This window comes from Oncorhynchus kisutch, unplaced genomic scaffold (genome assembly GCF_002021735.2).
Source record: "Oncorhynchus kisutch isolate 150728-3 unplaced genomic scaffold, Okis_V2 scaffold4073, whole genome shotgun sequence".
Taxonomy (NCBI): domain Eukaryota; kingdom Metazoa; phylum Chordata; class Actinopteri; order Salmoniformes; family Salmonidae; genus Oncorhynchus; species Oncorhynchus kisutch.
Window position 1 is genome coordinate 85,001 of NW_022266018.1, and position 17,500 is coordinate 102,500.

A 17,500-nucleotide genomic window follows, 5' to 3' on the forward strand; every position below is an offset into this window, starting at 1 on the left:
GGTTGATGAACAGCATCAGGGTAGACTTCTGTATTGGCTTCCCTCCACCTCTGCTTCCCTCTGGGTCCCTCAGAGCAACTGTAGTGGTTGAGGTGGACTTGTTTGGAGTCAGGAACAGAGCAGAGTTGGGCCTGTCTATCCTGTCCATAGATGATTCTAGAAGGTACTGGGAGGGAGGGGTGCTCTGGAGTGATTCCACAGAGTTCCTATTTGAATTCATGGCTCCTTGTTGCCACGGGGATTGTTGCCACGGGGATGTGTGTCTGTACACTCCCTCTGTGTAACTGTGTCTGTACTCTGACGGCCTACTGCTGCTTCTGTTCACACCTCTGGCATCCTGACCTGGGCTGTATCTCTCTCTGTGCTCTGTCACTTTTATGACGGTGGCTTTTCTCCTGTGAACCGCCGTGCCCTGATCATTTGGTTGGTCACCTGACACAGATGAAACAGGGCTCTGCCTTCCGTTCAGTCGGTTGACAGGTTCAGAGGTCATCCTTCTGTGCTCGGTCACTTTGACTATGGTGGCGGTGGACTTTCTCCTGAGGGTGACAGGGGTAGAGCTGGGGTCGTTGCCGGTGGGGTGGTGGTGATGGACCTGGTCCTGCTGGGTGACAGAGGTGCAGGTGGTGGAGAGTCTGGCCTGGTTTGTGTGGTAGCTCTGGGGCCTGGGGGTTGTATAGCCTGGGACCCTGGCCTCGTCGCAGTGGTAGCTCTGGGGCCTAGGGGTTTTATAGCCTGGGACCCTGGCCTCGTCGCAGTGGTAGCTCTGGGGCCTGGGGGTTTTATATCCTGGGACTCTGGCCTCTTCGCAGTGGTAGCTCTGGGGACTGGGGGTTTTATAGCCTGGGACCCTGGCCTCGTCGCAGTGGTAGCTCTGGGGCCTGGGGGTTTTATAGCCTGGGACACTGGCCTCGTCACAGTGGTAGCTCTGGGGCCTGGGGGCTTTATAGCCTGGGACCCTGGTCTCGTCAGAGTGGTAGCTCTGGGGTCTGGGGGCTTTATAGCCTGGGACCCTGGTCTCGTCAGAGTGGTAGCTCTGGGGTCTGGGGGCTCTAGATCCAGGGCTCAGAGGTCTAGACCCAGGGAGGCTTGTCGTCCTGGAGATCTTCTTGGTGGCGATGGTAATGGAGGAGAAGGCTGGTGCAGTTGTCTTCAGGACGATGGTAGCACCTGTAGTGGTCCCAGGGGCCGGGGGTGATACTACCCCAGCAGGAGAAGTTTGTGGAAGACAACTTGTTCGTTTTTGTAGAGAGGTTGCTCTGTAAGGCTCTGAGCTGGTTCTGTAAGGAGTTAACTCAGCGTGTGAAGGTTTCTGTTGGACGCTGTTTGTCCTACATAGAGAGTTGTTGCTCCTGTACGGAGCACATTTGGTTCCAGAGGGGGATATCTCAATGTGTGAAGGATTATTTTGGACTGTTGGCCTGATCGTCCAGGGAGAAGACGTTTGGAAGCTATTGGTCCTGTGTAGAGAAGATCTCCAGCAGGGTTCTGAAGTGTGTGAAGGCTGTTGGTTGTTGCTGGTTGTCCTGTGTAGAGGGCTCTTCCTGGCAGGCTCTGAGGTAGTGTTAGCCCCGGGGAGGGAGTTGTTAGACTGGGTAGGAGTCCCACTACCACTGAGGTGTGATGATGTCCTGCTAGACCAACTTCTCCTCTGATCCTGCCAACCTAAAGACCTGTTGTCCCTCTCCATTGGCACTGAGCTTTCCTTGCCTGAGACCTGTGGGAAAGGAGAAGCAGAAGCAGAAGGAGAAGAAGAAGAAGAAGGATAATAATGTAGATTGGGTGTCTTCATAATGTGTTAGTTAAACCACTATCTGTTTCAGCTGTCTTCATAATGTGTTAGTTAAACCACTAGCTGTTTCAGATGTCTTCATAATGTGTTAAACCACTAGCTGTTTCAGCTGTCTTCATAATGTGTTAGTTAAACCACTAGTTGTTTCAGCTGTCTTCATAATGTGTTAGTTAAACCACTATCTGTTTCAGCTGTCTTCATAATGTGTTAAACCACCATCTGTTTCAGCTGTCTTCATAATGTGTTAGTTAAACAACTAGTTGTTTCAGCTGTCTTCATAATGTGTTAGTTAAACCACTATCTGTTTCAGCTGTCTTCATAATGTGATAAAACCACTATCTGTTTCAGCTGTCTTCATAATGTGTTAGTTAAACCACTATCTGTTTCAGCTGTCTTCATAATGTGTTAGTTAAACCACTATCTGTTTCAGCTGTCTTCATAATGTGTTAGTTAAACCACTATCTGTTTCAGCTGTCTTCATAATGTGTTAGTTAAACCACTAGTTGTTTCAGCTGTCTTCATAATGTGTTAGTTAAACCACTATCTGTTTCAGGTGTCTTCATAATGTGTTAGTTAAACCACTATCTGTTTCAGCTGTCTTCATAATGTGTTAGTTAAACCACTAGTTGTTTCAGCTGTCTTCATAATGTGTTAAACCACTATCTGTTTCAGCTGTATTCATAATGTGTTAAGCCACTATCTGTTTCAGCTGTCTTCATAATGTGTTAAACCACTATCTGTTTCAGCTGTCTTCATAATGTGTTAGTTAAACCACTAGCTGTTTCAGCTGTCTTCATAATGTGTTAAACCACTATCTGTTTCAGCTGTCTTCATAATGTGTTAGTTAAACCACTAGCTGTTTCAGCTGTCTTCATAATGTGTTAGTTAAACCACTATTTGTTTCAGCTGTCTTCATAATGTGTTAGTTAAACCACTATCTGTTTCAGCTGTCTTCATAATGTGTTAGTTAAACCACTATCTGTTTCAGCTGTCTTCATAATGTGTTAAACCACTATCTGTTTCAGCTGTCTTCATAATGTGTTAGTTAAACCACTAGTTGTTTCAGCTGTCTTCATAATGTGTTAGTTAAACCACTATCTGTTTCAGCTGTCTTCATAATGTGTTAGTTAAACCACTAGCTGTCTCAGCTGTCTTCATAATGTGTTAAACCACTAGCTGTTTCAGCTGTCTTCATAATGTGTTAGTTAAACCACTATGTGTTTCAGCTGTCTTCATAATGTGTTAGTTAAACCACTAGTTGTTTCAGCTGTCTTCATAATGTGTTAGTTAAACCACTAGCTGTTTCAGGTGTCTTCATAATGTGTTAAACCACTATCTGTTTCAGCTGTCTTCATAATGTGTTAGTTAAACCACTATCTGTTTCAGCTGTCTTCATAATGTGTTAAACCACTATCTGTTTCAGCTGTCTTCATAATGTGTTAGTTAAACCACTATCTGTTTCAGCTGTCTTCATAATGTGTTAGTTAAACCACTATCTGTTTCAGCTGTCTTCATAATGTGTTAGTTAAACCACTATCTGTTTCAGCTGTCTTCATAATGTGTTAGTTAAACCACTATCTGTTTCAGCTGTCTTCATAATGTGTTAAACCACTATCTGTTTCAGGTGTCTTCATAATGTGTTAGTTAAACCACTAGTTGTTTCAGCTGTCCTCATATAGTGTTAGTTAAACCACTATCTGTTTCAGCTGTCTTCATAATGTGTTAAACAACTATCTGTTTCAGCTGTCTTCATAATGTGTTAGATAAACCACTATATGTTTCAGCTGTCTTCATAATGTGTTAGTTAAGCCACTATCTGTTTCAGCTGTCTTCATAATGTGTTAAACCACTATCTGTTTCAGCTGTCTTCATAATGTGTTAGTTAAACCACTATCTGTTTCAGCTGTCTTCATAATGTGTTAGTTAAACCACTATCTGTTTCAGCTGTCTTCATAATGTGTTAAACCACTATTTGTTTCAGGTGTCTACATAATGTGTTAGTTAAACCACTATCTGTTTCAGCTGTCTTCATAATGTGTTAGTTAAACCATTATCTGTTTCAGCTGTCTTCATAATGTGTTAGTTAAACCACTAGTTGTTTCAGCTGTCTTCATAATGTGTTAGTTAAACCACTAGTTGTTTCAGCTGTCTTCAAAATGTGTTAGTTAAACCACTAGCTGTTTCAGCTGTCTTCATAATGTGTTAGTTAAACCACTATCTGTTTCAGCTGTCTTCATAATGTGTTAGTTAAACCACTAGTTGTTTCAGCTGTCTTCATAATGTGTTAGTTAAACCACTAGCTGTTTCAGGTGTCTTCATAATGTGTTAAACCACTATCTGTTTCAGCTGTCTTCATAATGTGTTAGTTAAACCACTATCTGTTGCAGCTGTCTTCATAATGTGTTAAACCACTATCTGTTTCAGCTGTCTTCATAATGTGTTAAACCACTATCTGTTTCAGCTGTCTTCATAATGTGTTAGTTAAACCACTATCTGTTTCAGCTGTCTTCATAATGTGTTAAACCACTATCTGTTTCATGTGTCTTCATAATGTGTTAGTTATAAACCACTATCTGTTTCAGCTGTCTTCATAATGTGTTAGTTAAACCATTATCTGTTTCAGCTGTCTTCATAATGTGTTAGTTAAACCACTAGTTGTTTCAGCTGTCTTCATAATGTGTTAGTTAAACCACTAGTTGTTTCAGCTGTCTTCATAATGTGTTAGTTAAACCACTAGCTGTTTCAGCTGTCTTCATAATGTGTTAGTTAAACCACTATCGGTTTCAGCTGTCTTCATAATGTGTTAGTTAAACCACTAGTTGTTTCAGCTGTCTTCATAATGTGTTAGTTAAACCACTAGCTGTTTCAGGTGTCTTCATAATGTGTTAAACCACTATATGTTTCAGCTGTCTTCATAATGTGTTAGTTAAACCACTATCTGTTTCAGCTGTCTTCATAATGTGTTAGTTAAACCACTATCTGTTTCAGCTGTCTTCATAATGTGTTAGTTAAACCACTATCTGTTTCAGCTGTCTTCATAATGTGTTAGTTAAACCACTAGTTGTTTCAGCTGTCTTCATAATGTGTTAGTTAAACCACTATCTGTTTCAGCTGTCTTCATAATGTGTTAGTTAAACCACTATCTGTTTCAGCTGTCTTCATAATGTGTTAGTTAAACCAATATCTGTTTCAGCTGTCTTCATAATGTGTTAGTTAAACCACTATCTGTTTCAGCTGTCTTCATAATGTGTTAAACCACTATCTGTTTCAGCTGTCTTCATAATGTGTTAGTTAAACCACTAGTTGTTTCAGCTGTCTTCATAATGTGTTAGTTAAACCACTATCTGTTTCAGCTGTCTTCATAATGTGTTAAACCACTATCTGTTTCAGGTGTCTTCATAATGTGTTAAACCACTATCTGTTTCAGCTGTCTTCATAATGTGTTAGTTAAACCACTATCTGTTTCAGCTGTCTTCATAATGTGTTAGTTAAACCACTAGTTGTTTCAGCTGTCTTCATAATGTGTTAGTTAAACCACTATCTGTTTCAGCTGTCTTCATAATGTGTTAGTTAAACCACTATCTGTTTCAGCTGTCTTCATAATGTGTTAAACCAATATCTGTTTCAGCTGTCTTCATAATGTGTTAGTTAAACCACTAGTTGTTTCAGCTGTCTTCATAATGTGTTAGTTAAACCACTATCTGTTTCAGCTGTCTTCATAATGTGTTAAACCACTATCTGTTTCAGCTGTCTTCATAATGTGTTAGTTAAACCACTATCTGTTTCAGCTGTCTTCATAATGTGTTAGTTAAACCACTATCTGTTTCAGCTGTCTTCATAATGTGTTAGTTAAACCACTATCTGTTTCAGCTGTCTTCATAATGTGTTAGTTAAACCACTATCTGTTTCAGCTGTCTTCATAATGTGTTAAACCACTATCTGTTTCAGGTGTCTTCATAATGTGTTAGTTAAACCACTAGTTGTTTCAGCTGTCCTCATATAGTGTTAGTTAAACCACTATCTGTTTCAGCTGTCTTCATAATGTGTTAAACAACTATCTGTTTCAGCTGTCTTCATAATGTGTTAGATAAACCACTATATGTTTCAGCTGTCTTCATAATGTGTTAGTTAAGCCACTATCTGTTTCAGCTGTCTTCATAATGTGTTAAACCACTATCTGTTTCAGCTGTCTTCATAATGTGTTAGTTAAACCACTATCTGTTTCAGCTGTCTTCATAATGTGTTAGTTAAACCACTATCTGTTTCAGCTGTCTTCATAATGTGTTAGTTAAACCACTAGTTGTTTCAGCTGTCTTCATAACGTGTTAGTTAAACCACTATCTGTTTCAGCTGTCTTCATAATGTGTTAAACCACTATCTGTTTCAGCTGTCTTCATAATGTGTTAGTTAAACCACTAGTTGTTTCAGCTGTCTTCATAATGTGTTAGTTAAACCACTATCTGTTTCAGCTGTCTTCATAATGTGTTAAACCACTATCTGTTTCAGGTGTCTTCATAATGTGTTAGTTAAACCACTATCTGTTTCAGCTGTCTTCATAATGTGTTAGTTAAACCATTATCTGTTTCAGCTGTCTTCAAAATGTGTTAGTTAAACCACTATCTGTTTCAGCTGTCTTCATAATGTGTTAAACCACTATCTGTTTCAGGTGTCTTCATAATGTGTTAGTTAAACCACTATCTGTTTCAGCTGTCTTCATAATGTGTTAGTTAAACCACTATCTGTTTCAGCTGTCTTCATAATGTGTTAAACCACTATCTGTTTCATGTGTCTTCATAATGTGTTAGTTATAAACCACTATCTGTTTCAGCTGTCTTCATAATGTGTTAGTTAAACCATTATCTGTTTCAGCTGTCTTCATAATGTGTTAGTTAAACCACTAGTTGTTTCAGCTGTCTTCATAATGTGTTAAACCACTATCTGTTTCAGGTGTCTTCATAATGTGTTAGTTAAACCACTATCTGTTTCAGCTGTCTTCATAATGTGTTAGTTAAACCACTATCTGTTTCAGCTGTCTTCATAATGTGTTAAACCACTATCTGTTTCATGTGTCTTCATAATGTGTTAGTTATAAACCACTATCTGTTTCAGCTGTCTTCATAATGTGTTAGTTAAACCATTATCTGTTTCAGCTGTCTTCATAATGTGTTAGTTAAACCACTAGTTGTTTCAGCTGTCTTCATAATGTGTTAGTTAAACCACTAGTTGTTTCAGCTGTCTTCATAATGTGTTAGTTAAACCACTAGCTGTTTCAGCTGTCTTCATAATGTGTTAGTTAAACCACTATCTGTTTCAGCTGTCTTCATAATGTGTTAGTTAAACCACTAGTTGTTTCAGCTGTCTTCATAATGTGTTAGTTAAACCACTAGTTGTTTCAGCTGTCTTCATAATGTGTTAGTTAAACCACTATCTGTTTCAGCTGTCTTCATAATGTGTTAAACCACTATCTGTTTCAGGTGTCTTCATAATGTGTTAAACCACTATCTGTTTCAGCTGTCTTCATAATGTGTTAGTTAAACCACTAGTTGTTTCAGCTGTCTTCATAATGTGTTAGTTAAACCACTAGTTGTTTCAGCTGTCTTCATAATGTGTTAGTTAAACCACTATCTGTTTCAGCTGTCTTCATAATGTGTTAAACCACTATCTGTTTCAGGTGTCTTCATAATGTGTTAAACCACTATCTGGTTCAGCTGTCTTCATAATGTGTTAGTTAAACCACTATCTGTTTCAGCTGTCTTCATAATGTGTTAAACCACTATCTGTTTCAGCTGTCTTCATAATGTGTTAAACCACTATCTGTTTCAGCTGACTTCATAATGTGTTAGTTAAACCACTATCTGTTTCAGCTGTCTTCATAATGTGTTAGTTAAACCACTCGTTGTTTCAGCTGTCTTCATAATGTGTTAGTTAAACCACTATCTGTTTCAGCTGTCTTCAATATGTGTTAGTTAAACCACTAGTTGTTTCAGCTGTCTTCATAATGTGTTAGTTAAACCACTATCTGTTTCAGCTGTCTTCATAATGTGTTAGTTAAACCACTATCTGTTTCAGCTGTCTTCATAATGTGTTAGTTAAACCACTATCTGTTTCAGCTGTCTTCATAATGTGTTAAACCACTATCTGTTTCAGCTGTCTTCATAATGTGTTAAACCACTATCTGTTTCAGCTGTCTTCATAATGTGTTAGTTAAACCACTAGTTGTTTCAGCTGTCTTCATAATGTGTTAGTTAAACCACTATCTGTTTCAGCTGTCTTCATAATGTGTTAAACCACTATCTGTTTCAGGTGTCTTCATAATGTGTTAGTTAAACCACTATCTGTTTCAGCTGTCTTCATAATGTGTTAGTTAAACCATTATCTGTTTCAGCTGTCTTCATAATGTGTTAGTTAAACCACTATCTGTTTCAGCTGTCTTCATAATGTGTTAGTTAAACCACTAGTTGTTTCAGCTGTCTTCATAATGTGTTAGTTAAACCACTAGTTGTTTCAGCTGTCTTCATAATGTGTTAGTTAAACCACTATCTGTTTCAGCTGTCTTCATAATGTGTTAGTTAAACCACTATCTGTTTCAGCTGTCTTCATAATGTGTTAAACCACTATCTGTTTCAGCTGTCTTCATAATGTGTTAGTTAAACCACTAGTTGTTTCAGCTGTCTTCATAATGTGTTAGTTAAACCACTATCTGTTTCAGCTGTCTTCATAATGTGTTAAACCACTATCTGTTTCAGGTGTCTTCATAATGTGTTAGTTAAACCACTATCTGTTTCAGCTGTCTTCATAATGTGTTAGTTAAACCATTATCTGTTTCAGCTGTCTTCATAATGTGTTAGTTAAACCACTATCTGTTTCAGCTGTCTTCATAATGTGTTAGTTAAACCACTAGTTGTTTCAGCTGTCTTCATAATGTGTTAGTTAAACCACTAGTTGTTTCAGCTGTCTTCATAATGTGTTAGTTAAACCACTATCTGTTTCAGCTGTCTTCATAATGTGTTAGTTAAACCACTATCTGTTTCATCTGTCTTCATAATGTGTTAAACCAATATCTGTTTCAGGTGTCTTCATAATGTGTTAGTTAAACCACTAGTTGTTTCAGCTGTCTTCATAATGTGTTAGTTAAACCACTATCTGTTTCAGCTGTCTTCATAATGTGTTAAACCACTATCTGTTTCAGCTGTCTTCATAATGTGTTAGTTAAACCACTATCTGTTTCAGCTGTCTTCATAATGTGTTAGTTAAACCACTATCTGTTTCAGCTGTCTTCATAATGTGTTAGTTAAACCACTAGCTGTTTCAGGTGTCTTCATAATGTGTTAAACCACTATCTGTTTCAGCTGTCTTCATAATGTGTTAGTTAAACCAATATCTGTTTCAACTGTCTTCATAATGTGTTAAACCACTATCTGTTTCAGGTGCCTTCATAATGTGTTAGTTAAACCACTAGTTGTTTCAGGTGTCTTCATAATGTGTTAGTTAAACCACTATCTGTTTCAGCTGTCTTCATAATGTGTTAAACCACTATCTGTTTCAGCTGTCTTCATAATGTGTTAGTTTATCACCATAATTATACAATTGTAATGTTGTACCAACAAAAATTGGTAAGTTTGGTAAAGTTGTTGTTGTTGTTGTTGTTGTTCTTTATTCCCTTACGCTGTGTATAAGACAGTAGTTTTGAAATTGTTAGTTAGATTACTTGTTGGTTATTACTGCATTGTCGGAACTAGAAGCACAAGCATTTCGCTACACTCGCATTAACATCTGCTAACCATGTGTATGTGACAAATACAATTTGATTTGATTTGATTTGATTTGTTGTGGTTATTGTTGTGGTTGAGGTTGTGGGGTTGATGTTGTTGCTGTGGTTGTTGTTGTTGTGGTGGATGTTGTGGTTGTTGTTGTGGTGGTTGTTGTTGTTGTTGCTGTTGCTGTGGTTGTTGTGGCTGTGGTTGTAGTGGTGGTTGTGGTTGTTATGGTTGTGGTTGTGGTTGTGGCTGTGGTTGTTGTGGTTGTTGTGGTGGTTGTGGTTGTTATGGTTGTGGTTGTGGCTGTGGTTGTGGTTGTTCTGGTTGCGGCTGTGGTTGTGGTTGTTGTGGTGGTTGTTATGGTTGTGGTTGTGGTTGTGGTTGTGGTTGTTGTGGTGGTTGTTATGGTTGTGGTTGTGGTTGTGGCTGTGGTTGTTGTGGTGGTTGTGGTTGTTATGGTTGTGGTTGTGGTTGTTGTTGTTGTGGTTGTAGTGGTGGTTGTGGTTGTTATGGTTGTGGTTGTGGTTGTGGCTGTGGTTGTTGTGGTTGTTGTGGTGGTTGTGGTTGTTATGGTTGTGGTTGTGGTTGTGGTTGTTCTGGTTGCGGCTGTGGTTGTGGTTGTTGTGGTGGTTGTTATGGTTGTGGTTGTGGTTGTGGTTGTGGTTGTTGTGGTGGTTGTTATGGTTGTGGTTGTGGTTGTGGCTGTGGTTGTTGTGGTGGTTGTGGTTGTTGTGGTGGTTGTGGTTGTTATGGTTGTGGTTGTGGCTGTGGCTGTGGTTGTTGTGGTGGTTGTGGTTGTTATGGTTGTGGTTGTGGTTGTTGTTGTGGATGTTGTTGTTGTTGTGGATGTTGTTGTTGTTGTTGATGTGGTTGTTGTTGTTGTTATTGTGGTTGTTGTTGTTGTGGTTGTTGTTGTGGTAATTGTTGTTGTTATGGTTGCAGTTGTTGTTGTTGTTGAAAGCTGCCTTTCAGTGGTAACTTAAGCTTGCTGTTTGTGCTGCTATCATATGACAGCCTCTCCCCTTGCCCAACAATGGCTGATTGGTTTCTCTTGTCTTACTAACTTGGGGCATTTCATGCGACACAATAACTGTGTGTATCTGTGGCTCTCTGTTTGTGTCAGTGGTTAGTACTTAATGCCCTCTGCTTCTTTGGCTGTCATATGACTGCCTCTCCCCATTCTTAACAACAGCCCCAGCAGCAACCAGAGCCAGCAGACAGCAAGCAGAGCCAGCAGACAGTAAGCAGAGCCAGCAGATAGGAACCAGAGCCAGCAGACAGAAAACAGAGCCAGCACAGAGCGAACAGAGCCAGCAGGAGGTAACCAGAGCCAACAGACACCAAGCAGAGCCAGCAGACACCAAGCAGAGCCAACAGACACCAAGCAGAGCCAACAGACACCAAGCAGAGCCAGCAGCAGGTAACCAGAGCCAACAGACACCAAGCAGAGCCAGCAGACACCAAGCAGAGCCAGCAGACACCAAGCAGAGCAAACAGACACCAAGCAGAGCCAGCACACAGCAAGCAGAGCCAACTGACACCAAGCAGAGCCAGCACACAGCAAGCAGCGCCAACAGACACCAAGCAGAGCCAATAGACACCAAACAGAGCCAGCAGACACAAAGCAGAGCCAGCAGACAGCAAGCAGAGCCAACAGACACCAAGCAGAGCCAGCAGACACAAAGCAGAGCCAGCAGACAGCAAGCAGAGCCAGCAGACACAAAGCAGAGCCAGCAGACAGCAAGCAGAGCCAACAGACACCAAACAGAGCCAACAGACACCAAACAGAGCCAACAGACACCAAACAGAGCCAACAGACACCAAACAGAGCCAACAGACACCAAACAGAGCCAACAGACACCAAACAGAGCCAACAGACACCAAGCAGAGCCAGCAGACACCAAGCAGAGCCAACAGACACCAAGCAGAGCCAGCAGAGCTAAAAGCCTATCCCCCCTTCAGATGTAACAATGAGCTACTCTCTATCTGGAACACAACTGTTGAAGCCGAGGATCTTCAGAAACAAATCCAGGCCTGAGCACTAAGAAAACAGTCCTGCGATCCAGACAGATGGAGTCAGAGGGTGTTGGTCATGTGGTGTACTGAGGCCCTGCGATAGCATCCTGTCTATGATACCTCTTTAAAGAGTATCTGTATTAATCTTACAGCACAGCCTTTACACAAACTACACCCTGGGGTGGTCTAGTGGTTACTGGCGCTGCCTTCAGAACAGATACATGCCAGGTTTGAATCCCAACACACACCCTTCTAATGCGTCCTCTCTACCTTCATTTCCCGTCTCTCTACAGCACAGCCTTTACACAAACTACAGCCTGGGGTGGTCTAGTGGTTACTGGCGCTGCCTTCAGAACAGATACATGCCAGGTTTGAATCCCAACCCACACCCTTCTAATGCGTCCTCTCTACCTTCATTTCCTGTCTCTCTACAGCACAGCCTTTACACAAACTACAGCCTGGGGTGGTCTAGTGGTTACTGGCGCTGCCTTCAGAACAGATACATGCCAGGTTTGAATCCCAACCCACACCCTTCTAATGCATCCTCTCTACCTTCATTTCCCGTCTCTCTACACTGCCTGTGGGCTGTTAGAACAGACATTGGACAATACATTATCCGTTATATGTACTGTATGTATCCCCTTAAAGACAAACATGATCAGTCAGTTACCCGGTGTTGAGTACTGGGAGACGGAGCCTGGTGTTGAGTACCGGGAGAAGGAGCCTGGTCAGTTACCTGGTGTTGAGTACTGGGAGAAGGAGCCTGGTGTTGAGTACTGGGAGAAGGAGCCTGGTGTTGAGTAATGGGAGAAGGAGCCTGGTCAGTTACCTGGTGTTGAGTACTGGGAGAAGGAGCCTGGTCAGTTACCTGGTGTTGAGTACTGGGAGACGGAGCCTGGTGTTGAGTACCGGGAGAAGGAGCCTGGTCAGTTACCTGGTGTTGAGTACTGGGAGAAGGAGCCTGGTGTTGAGTACTGGGAGAAGGAGCCTGGTGTTGAGTACTGGGAGAAGGAGCCTGGTGTTGAGTACTGGGAGAAGGAGCCTGGTCAGTTACCTGGTGTTGAGTACTGGGAGAAGGAGCCTGGTCAGTTACCTGGTGTTGAGTACTGGGAGAAGGAGCCTGGTCAGTTACCTGGTGTTGAGTACTGGGAGAAGGAGCCTGGTCAGTTACCTGGTGTTGAGTACTGGGGGAAGGAGCCTGGTGTTGAGTACTGGGGGAAGGAGCCTGGTCAGTTACCTGGTGTTGAGTCCTGGGGGAAGGAGCCTGGTGTTGAGTACTGGGGGAAGGAGCCTGGTCAGTTACCTGGTGTTGAGTACTGGGGGAAGGAGCCTGGTCAGTTACCTGGTGTTGAGTCCTGGGGGAAGGAGCCTGGTGTTGAGTACTGGGGGAAGGAGCCTGGTGTTGAGTACTGGGGGAAGGAGCCTGGTCAGTTACCTGGTGTTGAGTACTGGGGGAAGGAGCCTGGTGTTGAGTACTGGGGGAAGGAGCCTGGTCAGTTACCTGGTGTTGAGTACTGGGGGAAGGAGCCTGGTCAGTTACCTGGTGTTGAGTACTGGGAGAAGGAGCCTGGTCAGTTACCTGGTGTTGAGTACTGGGAGAAGGAGCCTGGTCAGTTACCTGGTGTTGACTACTGGGAGATGGAGCCTGGTTAGTTACCTGGTGTTGAGTACTGGGAGATGGAGCCTGGTCAGTTACCTGGTGTTGAGTACTGGGGGAAGGAGCCTGGTCAGTTACCTGGTGTTGAGTACTGGGAGAAGGAGCCTGGTCAGTTACCTGGTGTTGAGTACTAGGAGAAGGAGCCTGGTCAGTTACCTGGTGTTGAGTACTGGGGGAAGGAGCCTGGTGTTGAGTACTGGGGGAAGGAGCCTGGTGTTGAGTACTGGGGGAAGGAGCCTGGTGTTGAGTACTGGGAGAAGGAGCCTGGTCAGTTACCTGGTGTTGAGTACTGGGGGAAGGAGCCTGGTCAGTTACCTGGTGTTGAGTACTGGGGGAAGGAGCCTGGTCAGTTACCTGGTGTTGAGTACTGGGGGAAGGAGCCTGCTATTGAGTACTGGGAGAAGGAGCCTGGTGTTGAGTACTGGGGGAAGGAGCCTGGTCAGTTACCTGGTGTTGAGTACTGGGGGAAGGAGCCTGGTCAGTTACCTGGTGTTGAGTACTGGGGGAAGGAGCCTGGTCAGTTACCTGGTGTTGAGTACTGGGGGAAGGAGCCTGGTGTTGAGTACTGGGGGAAGGAGCCTGGTCAGTTACCTGGTGTTGAGTACTGGGGGAAGGAGCCTGGTGTTGAGTACTGGGGGAAGGAGCCTGGTCAGTTACCTGGTGTTGAGTCCTGGGGGAAGGAGCCTGGTCAGGAAGCCACCTCGTTCTGAGCCCCACAGTGTTAATGCTGGGTTGACTCCACTCCACCTTCTCCACCTCTCCCTCTGTATGTCAAGAAACAATAATAAACAACAATAACAACTTAATCAGAAGGTTGCGTGTTTATATCACGTCGGGGTCATGTCATTTTAGGGGCGGCAGGTAGCCTAGTGGGTAGAGGGGGCAGGTAGCCTAGTGGTTAGAGGGGGCAGGTAGCCTAGTGGTTAGAGGGGGCAGGTAGCCTAGTGGTTAGAGGGGGCAGGTAGCCTAGTGGTTAGAGAGGCAGGTAGCCTAGTGGTTAGAGGGGGCAGGTAGCCTAGTGGTTAGAGGGGGCAGGTAGCCTAGTGGTTAGAGGGGGCAGGTAGCCTAGTGGTTAGAGGGGGCAGGTAGCCTAGTGGTTAGAGAGGCAGGTAGCCTAGTGGTTAGAGGGGGCAGGTAGCCTAGTGGTTAGAGGGGGCAGGTAGCCTAGTGGTTAGAGGGGGCAGGTAGCCTAGTGGTTAGAGGGGGCAGGTAGCCTAGTGGTTAGAGGGGGCAGGTAGCCTAGTGGTTAGAGGGGGCAGGTAGCCTAGTGGTTAGAGGGGGCAGGTAGCCTAGTGGTTAGAGGGGGGCAGGTAGCCTAGTGGTTAGAGGGGCAGGTAGCCTAGTGGTTAGAGGGGGCGGGTAGCCTAGTGGTTAGAGGAGGAAGGTAGCCTAGTGGTTAGAGGGGGCAGGTAGCCTAGTGGTTAGAGGGGGCGGGTAGCCTAGTGGTTAGAGGGGGCAGGTAGCCTAGTGGTTAGAGGAGGAAGGTAGCCTAGTGGTTAGAGGGGGCAGGTAGCCTAGTGGTTAGAGGGGGCGGGTAGCCTAGTGGTTAGAGGGGGCAGGTAGCCTAGTGGTTAGAGCGTTGGACTAGTATTGAATTGGACTAGTATTGGATTGAATTCCCTTGCCGATACGGGTAAAGTTTGTTATTCTGCCCCTGAACAGGCAGTTAACCCACTTTTCCCCAGTAGGCCGTCATTGTAAATACGAATTTGTTCTTAACCGACTTGCCTAGTTAAATAAAGGTTCAATAAACATTTTTTTTAATACCTTGTGTCACTGTGACTCATAAACACACCTTGACATTCCTCTGCTGACATCATTATTAAAGGATGTTGACGCTTGTAGAACGATGAGGTTAATCGTTCACCACCACCACCACCCTCTTCAGTGTCGAGTCATGAGAACATGGTTTCACACTCCCTGACTGGCTGGATCTCAACTTACTGATGCTGTTACCACGGTGATAGGACGGTTAGGAAGTCAGTATAACAGGAAAACACACCAACCCAAAAAATGGTTGTCACTAGTAACCACCGATGGTGTACACTATAAACCCTGGGATTGCTGATGCTATGTATTGGCCAATGAGAGGCTTTGAAGCCACCTGTCGGCCATATTGGAGCTCCTCAGAAGAACCTTCCCTTCATCGGAATGAATGGAATTCTACAGTATTTCATTGAAATGTTTAAAGGACAAAATTACATTTTATTTTTTTAAGTATTATATTTTAATATATTATTTGATTTAGAATGTTTATGTTTCGCTCACATGGTATAATTTAAAAGTATATATTAAAACCTCCTAAAAGTGTAAGCCTGGGAGGGGGCGGTAAATGTTGAATTTGGCCTTCATCTACCGTAGCCCATAGAAACACATTGAATAACACATATAAATATAAATCACCCAGGAACAAGGTTTTGAAGTGTCTGTGCAAAATTTAGGAGATATAACAAAACTCAGGAAATAATATTGATATATTTCGACATATTTACCCCTCTGTTTTTTTGTTGGCACAAAACTACCTCCATACTTCATTCATTTTTTAAACCGGTACCAGATTACCTTCAGACAAGACCTGTGTTTAAACCGGTACCAGATGACCTTCAGACGAGGCCCGTGTTTAAACCGGTACCAGATTACCTTCAGACGAGACCCGTGTTTAAACCGGTACCAGATGACCTTCAGACGAGGCCCGTGTTTAAACCGGTACCAGATTACCTTCAGACGAGACCCGTGTTGAAACCGGTACCAGATTACCTTCAGACGAGACCCCGTGTTTAAACCGGTACCAGATTACCTTCAGACGAGGCCCGTGTTTAAACCGGTACCAGATTACCTTCAGACGAGACCCGTGTTTGAACCGGTACTAGATTACCTTCAGACGAGACCCGTGTTTAAACTGGTACCAGATTACCTTCAGATGAGACCCGTGTTTAAACCGGTACCAGATTACCTTCAGACGAGGCCCGTGTTTAAACCGGTACCAGATTACCTTCAGACGAGACCCCGTGTTTAAACCGGTACCAGATAACCTTCATACGAGGCCCATGTTTAAACCGGTACCAGATTACCTTCAGACGAGACCCGTGTTTAAACCGGTATCAGATTACCTTCAGACGAGGCCCGTGTTTAAACCGGTACCAGATTACCTTCAGACGAGGCCCATGTTTAAACCGGTACCAGATTACCTTCAGACAAGGCCTGTGACACTGGTGGGGTTCATAGAACAAAACGGAGAACACCATCGTGTTTGAGAGAGTCTCCCCTTTCCATTAGTGGAGTCAAACTGTACTCACTACAGATGTTTTTGTGAGAAGACCGATTTTCAGGGATGTCTCCTGATCTGACAAACAGCGCTGTGGCTCTGTCACTTTCCACCACAGACTGCGGAAGGCCGACATCAGGAGGATGCGGTGGATTGAGATGCAGACCATACAATAAAACAGACACCTCTAGTGTCCGATATGCCCAAACCAGGGAGGGAGGGAAAGAGGGAGGGAAAGGGGGGAGAGATGGAGAGATCGAGAGGGAGAGGGGGAGCTAGAGAGAGAGAGGGGGAGGGAGAGAGAGACAGAGAGAGAAAGAGAGAGAGACAGAGAGAGAGAGAGAGAGAGAGAGACAGAGAGAGAAAGAGAGAGAGACAGAGAGAGAGAGAGAGAGAGAGAGAGAGAGAGAGAGAGAGAGAGAGAGAGAGAGAGAGAAAGTAACATTAAGAAATGCTATAGATGGAAGGAATGCAGTTTGGAAACCTACCAAAAAACAATTAGGCAACAACAAATTCAATCCCTCTTAGACAATTTCCTGGGTAAAACGTTCCACTGTAATAGTGAAGGTGTAAACTTGGCAGTAGAAAATCTTAACAGTATATTTGACCTCTCAGCTTCCCTATCAAATCTAAAAATCTCAAATAGAAAACCGAAGAAAATTAACAACAATGACAAATGGTTTGATGAAGAATGCAAAAATCTAAGAAAGAAATTGAGAATCCTGTCCAACCAAAAACATAGAGACCCGGAAAACCTGAGTCTACGCCTTCACTATGGTGAATCACTAAAACAATACAGAAATACACTACGGAAAAAGAAGGAACAGCATGTCAGAAATCAGCTCAATGCAATTGAAGAATCCATAGACTCTAACCACTTCTGGGAAAACTGGAAAACACTAAACAAACAACAACACGAAGAATTATCTATCCAAAATGGAGATGTATGGGTAAACCACTTCTCCAATCTTTTTGGCTCTATAACAAAGAATAAAGAGCAAAAACATATACAT

The 17,500-nt window shown here is 43.1% G+C and overlaps 1 protein-coding gene across 2 annotated transcripts in view; it reads right to left on the reverse strand.

Moving 5' to 3' along the window:
- LOC109886580 (uncharacterized) overlaps positions 1–17,500 on the reverse strand; it is a 66,384-nt gene that overhangs the window by 34,033 nt on the left and 14,851 nt on the right. For both annotated transcript variants that reach the window (XM_031822143.1, XM_031822142.1), the window contains exons 4-5: positions 13,880–13,986; positions 1–1,717 (exon numbers count right to left, since the gene is read on the reverse strand). The exon at positions 1–1,717 is cut by the window's left edge and continues 1,171 nt beyond it. In XM_031822143.1, the coding sequence (XP_031678003.1) occupies positions 1–1,717; positions 13,880–13,986 (1,824 nt within the window). The remainder of the gene's footprint in view (positions 1,718–13,879; positions 13,987–17,500) is intronic.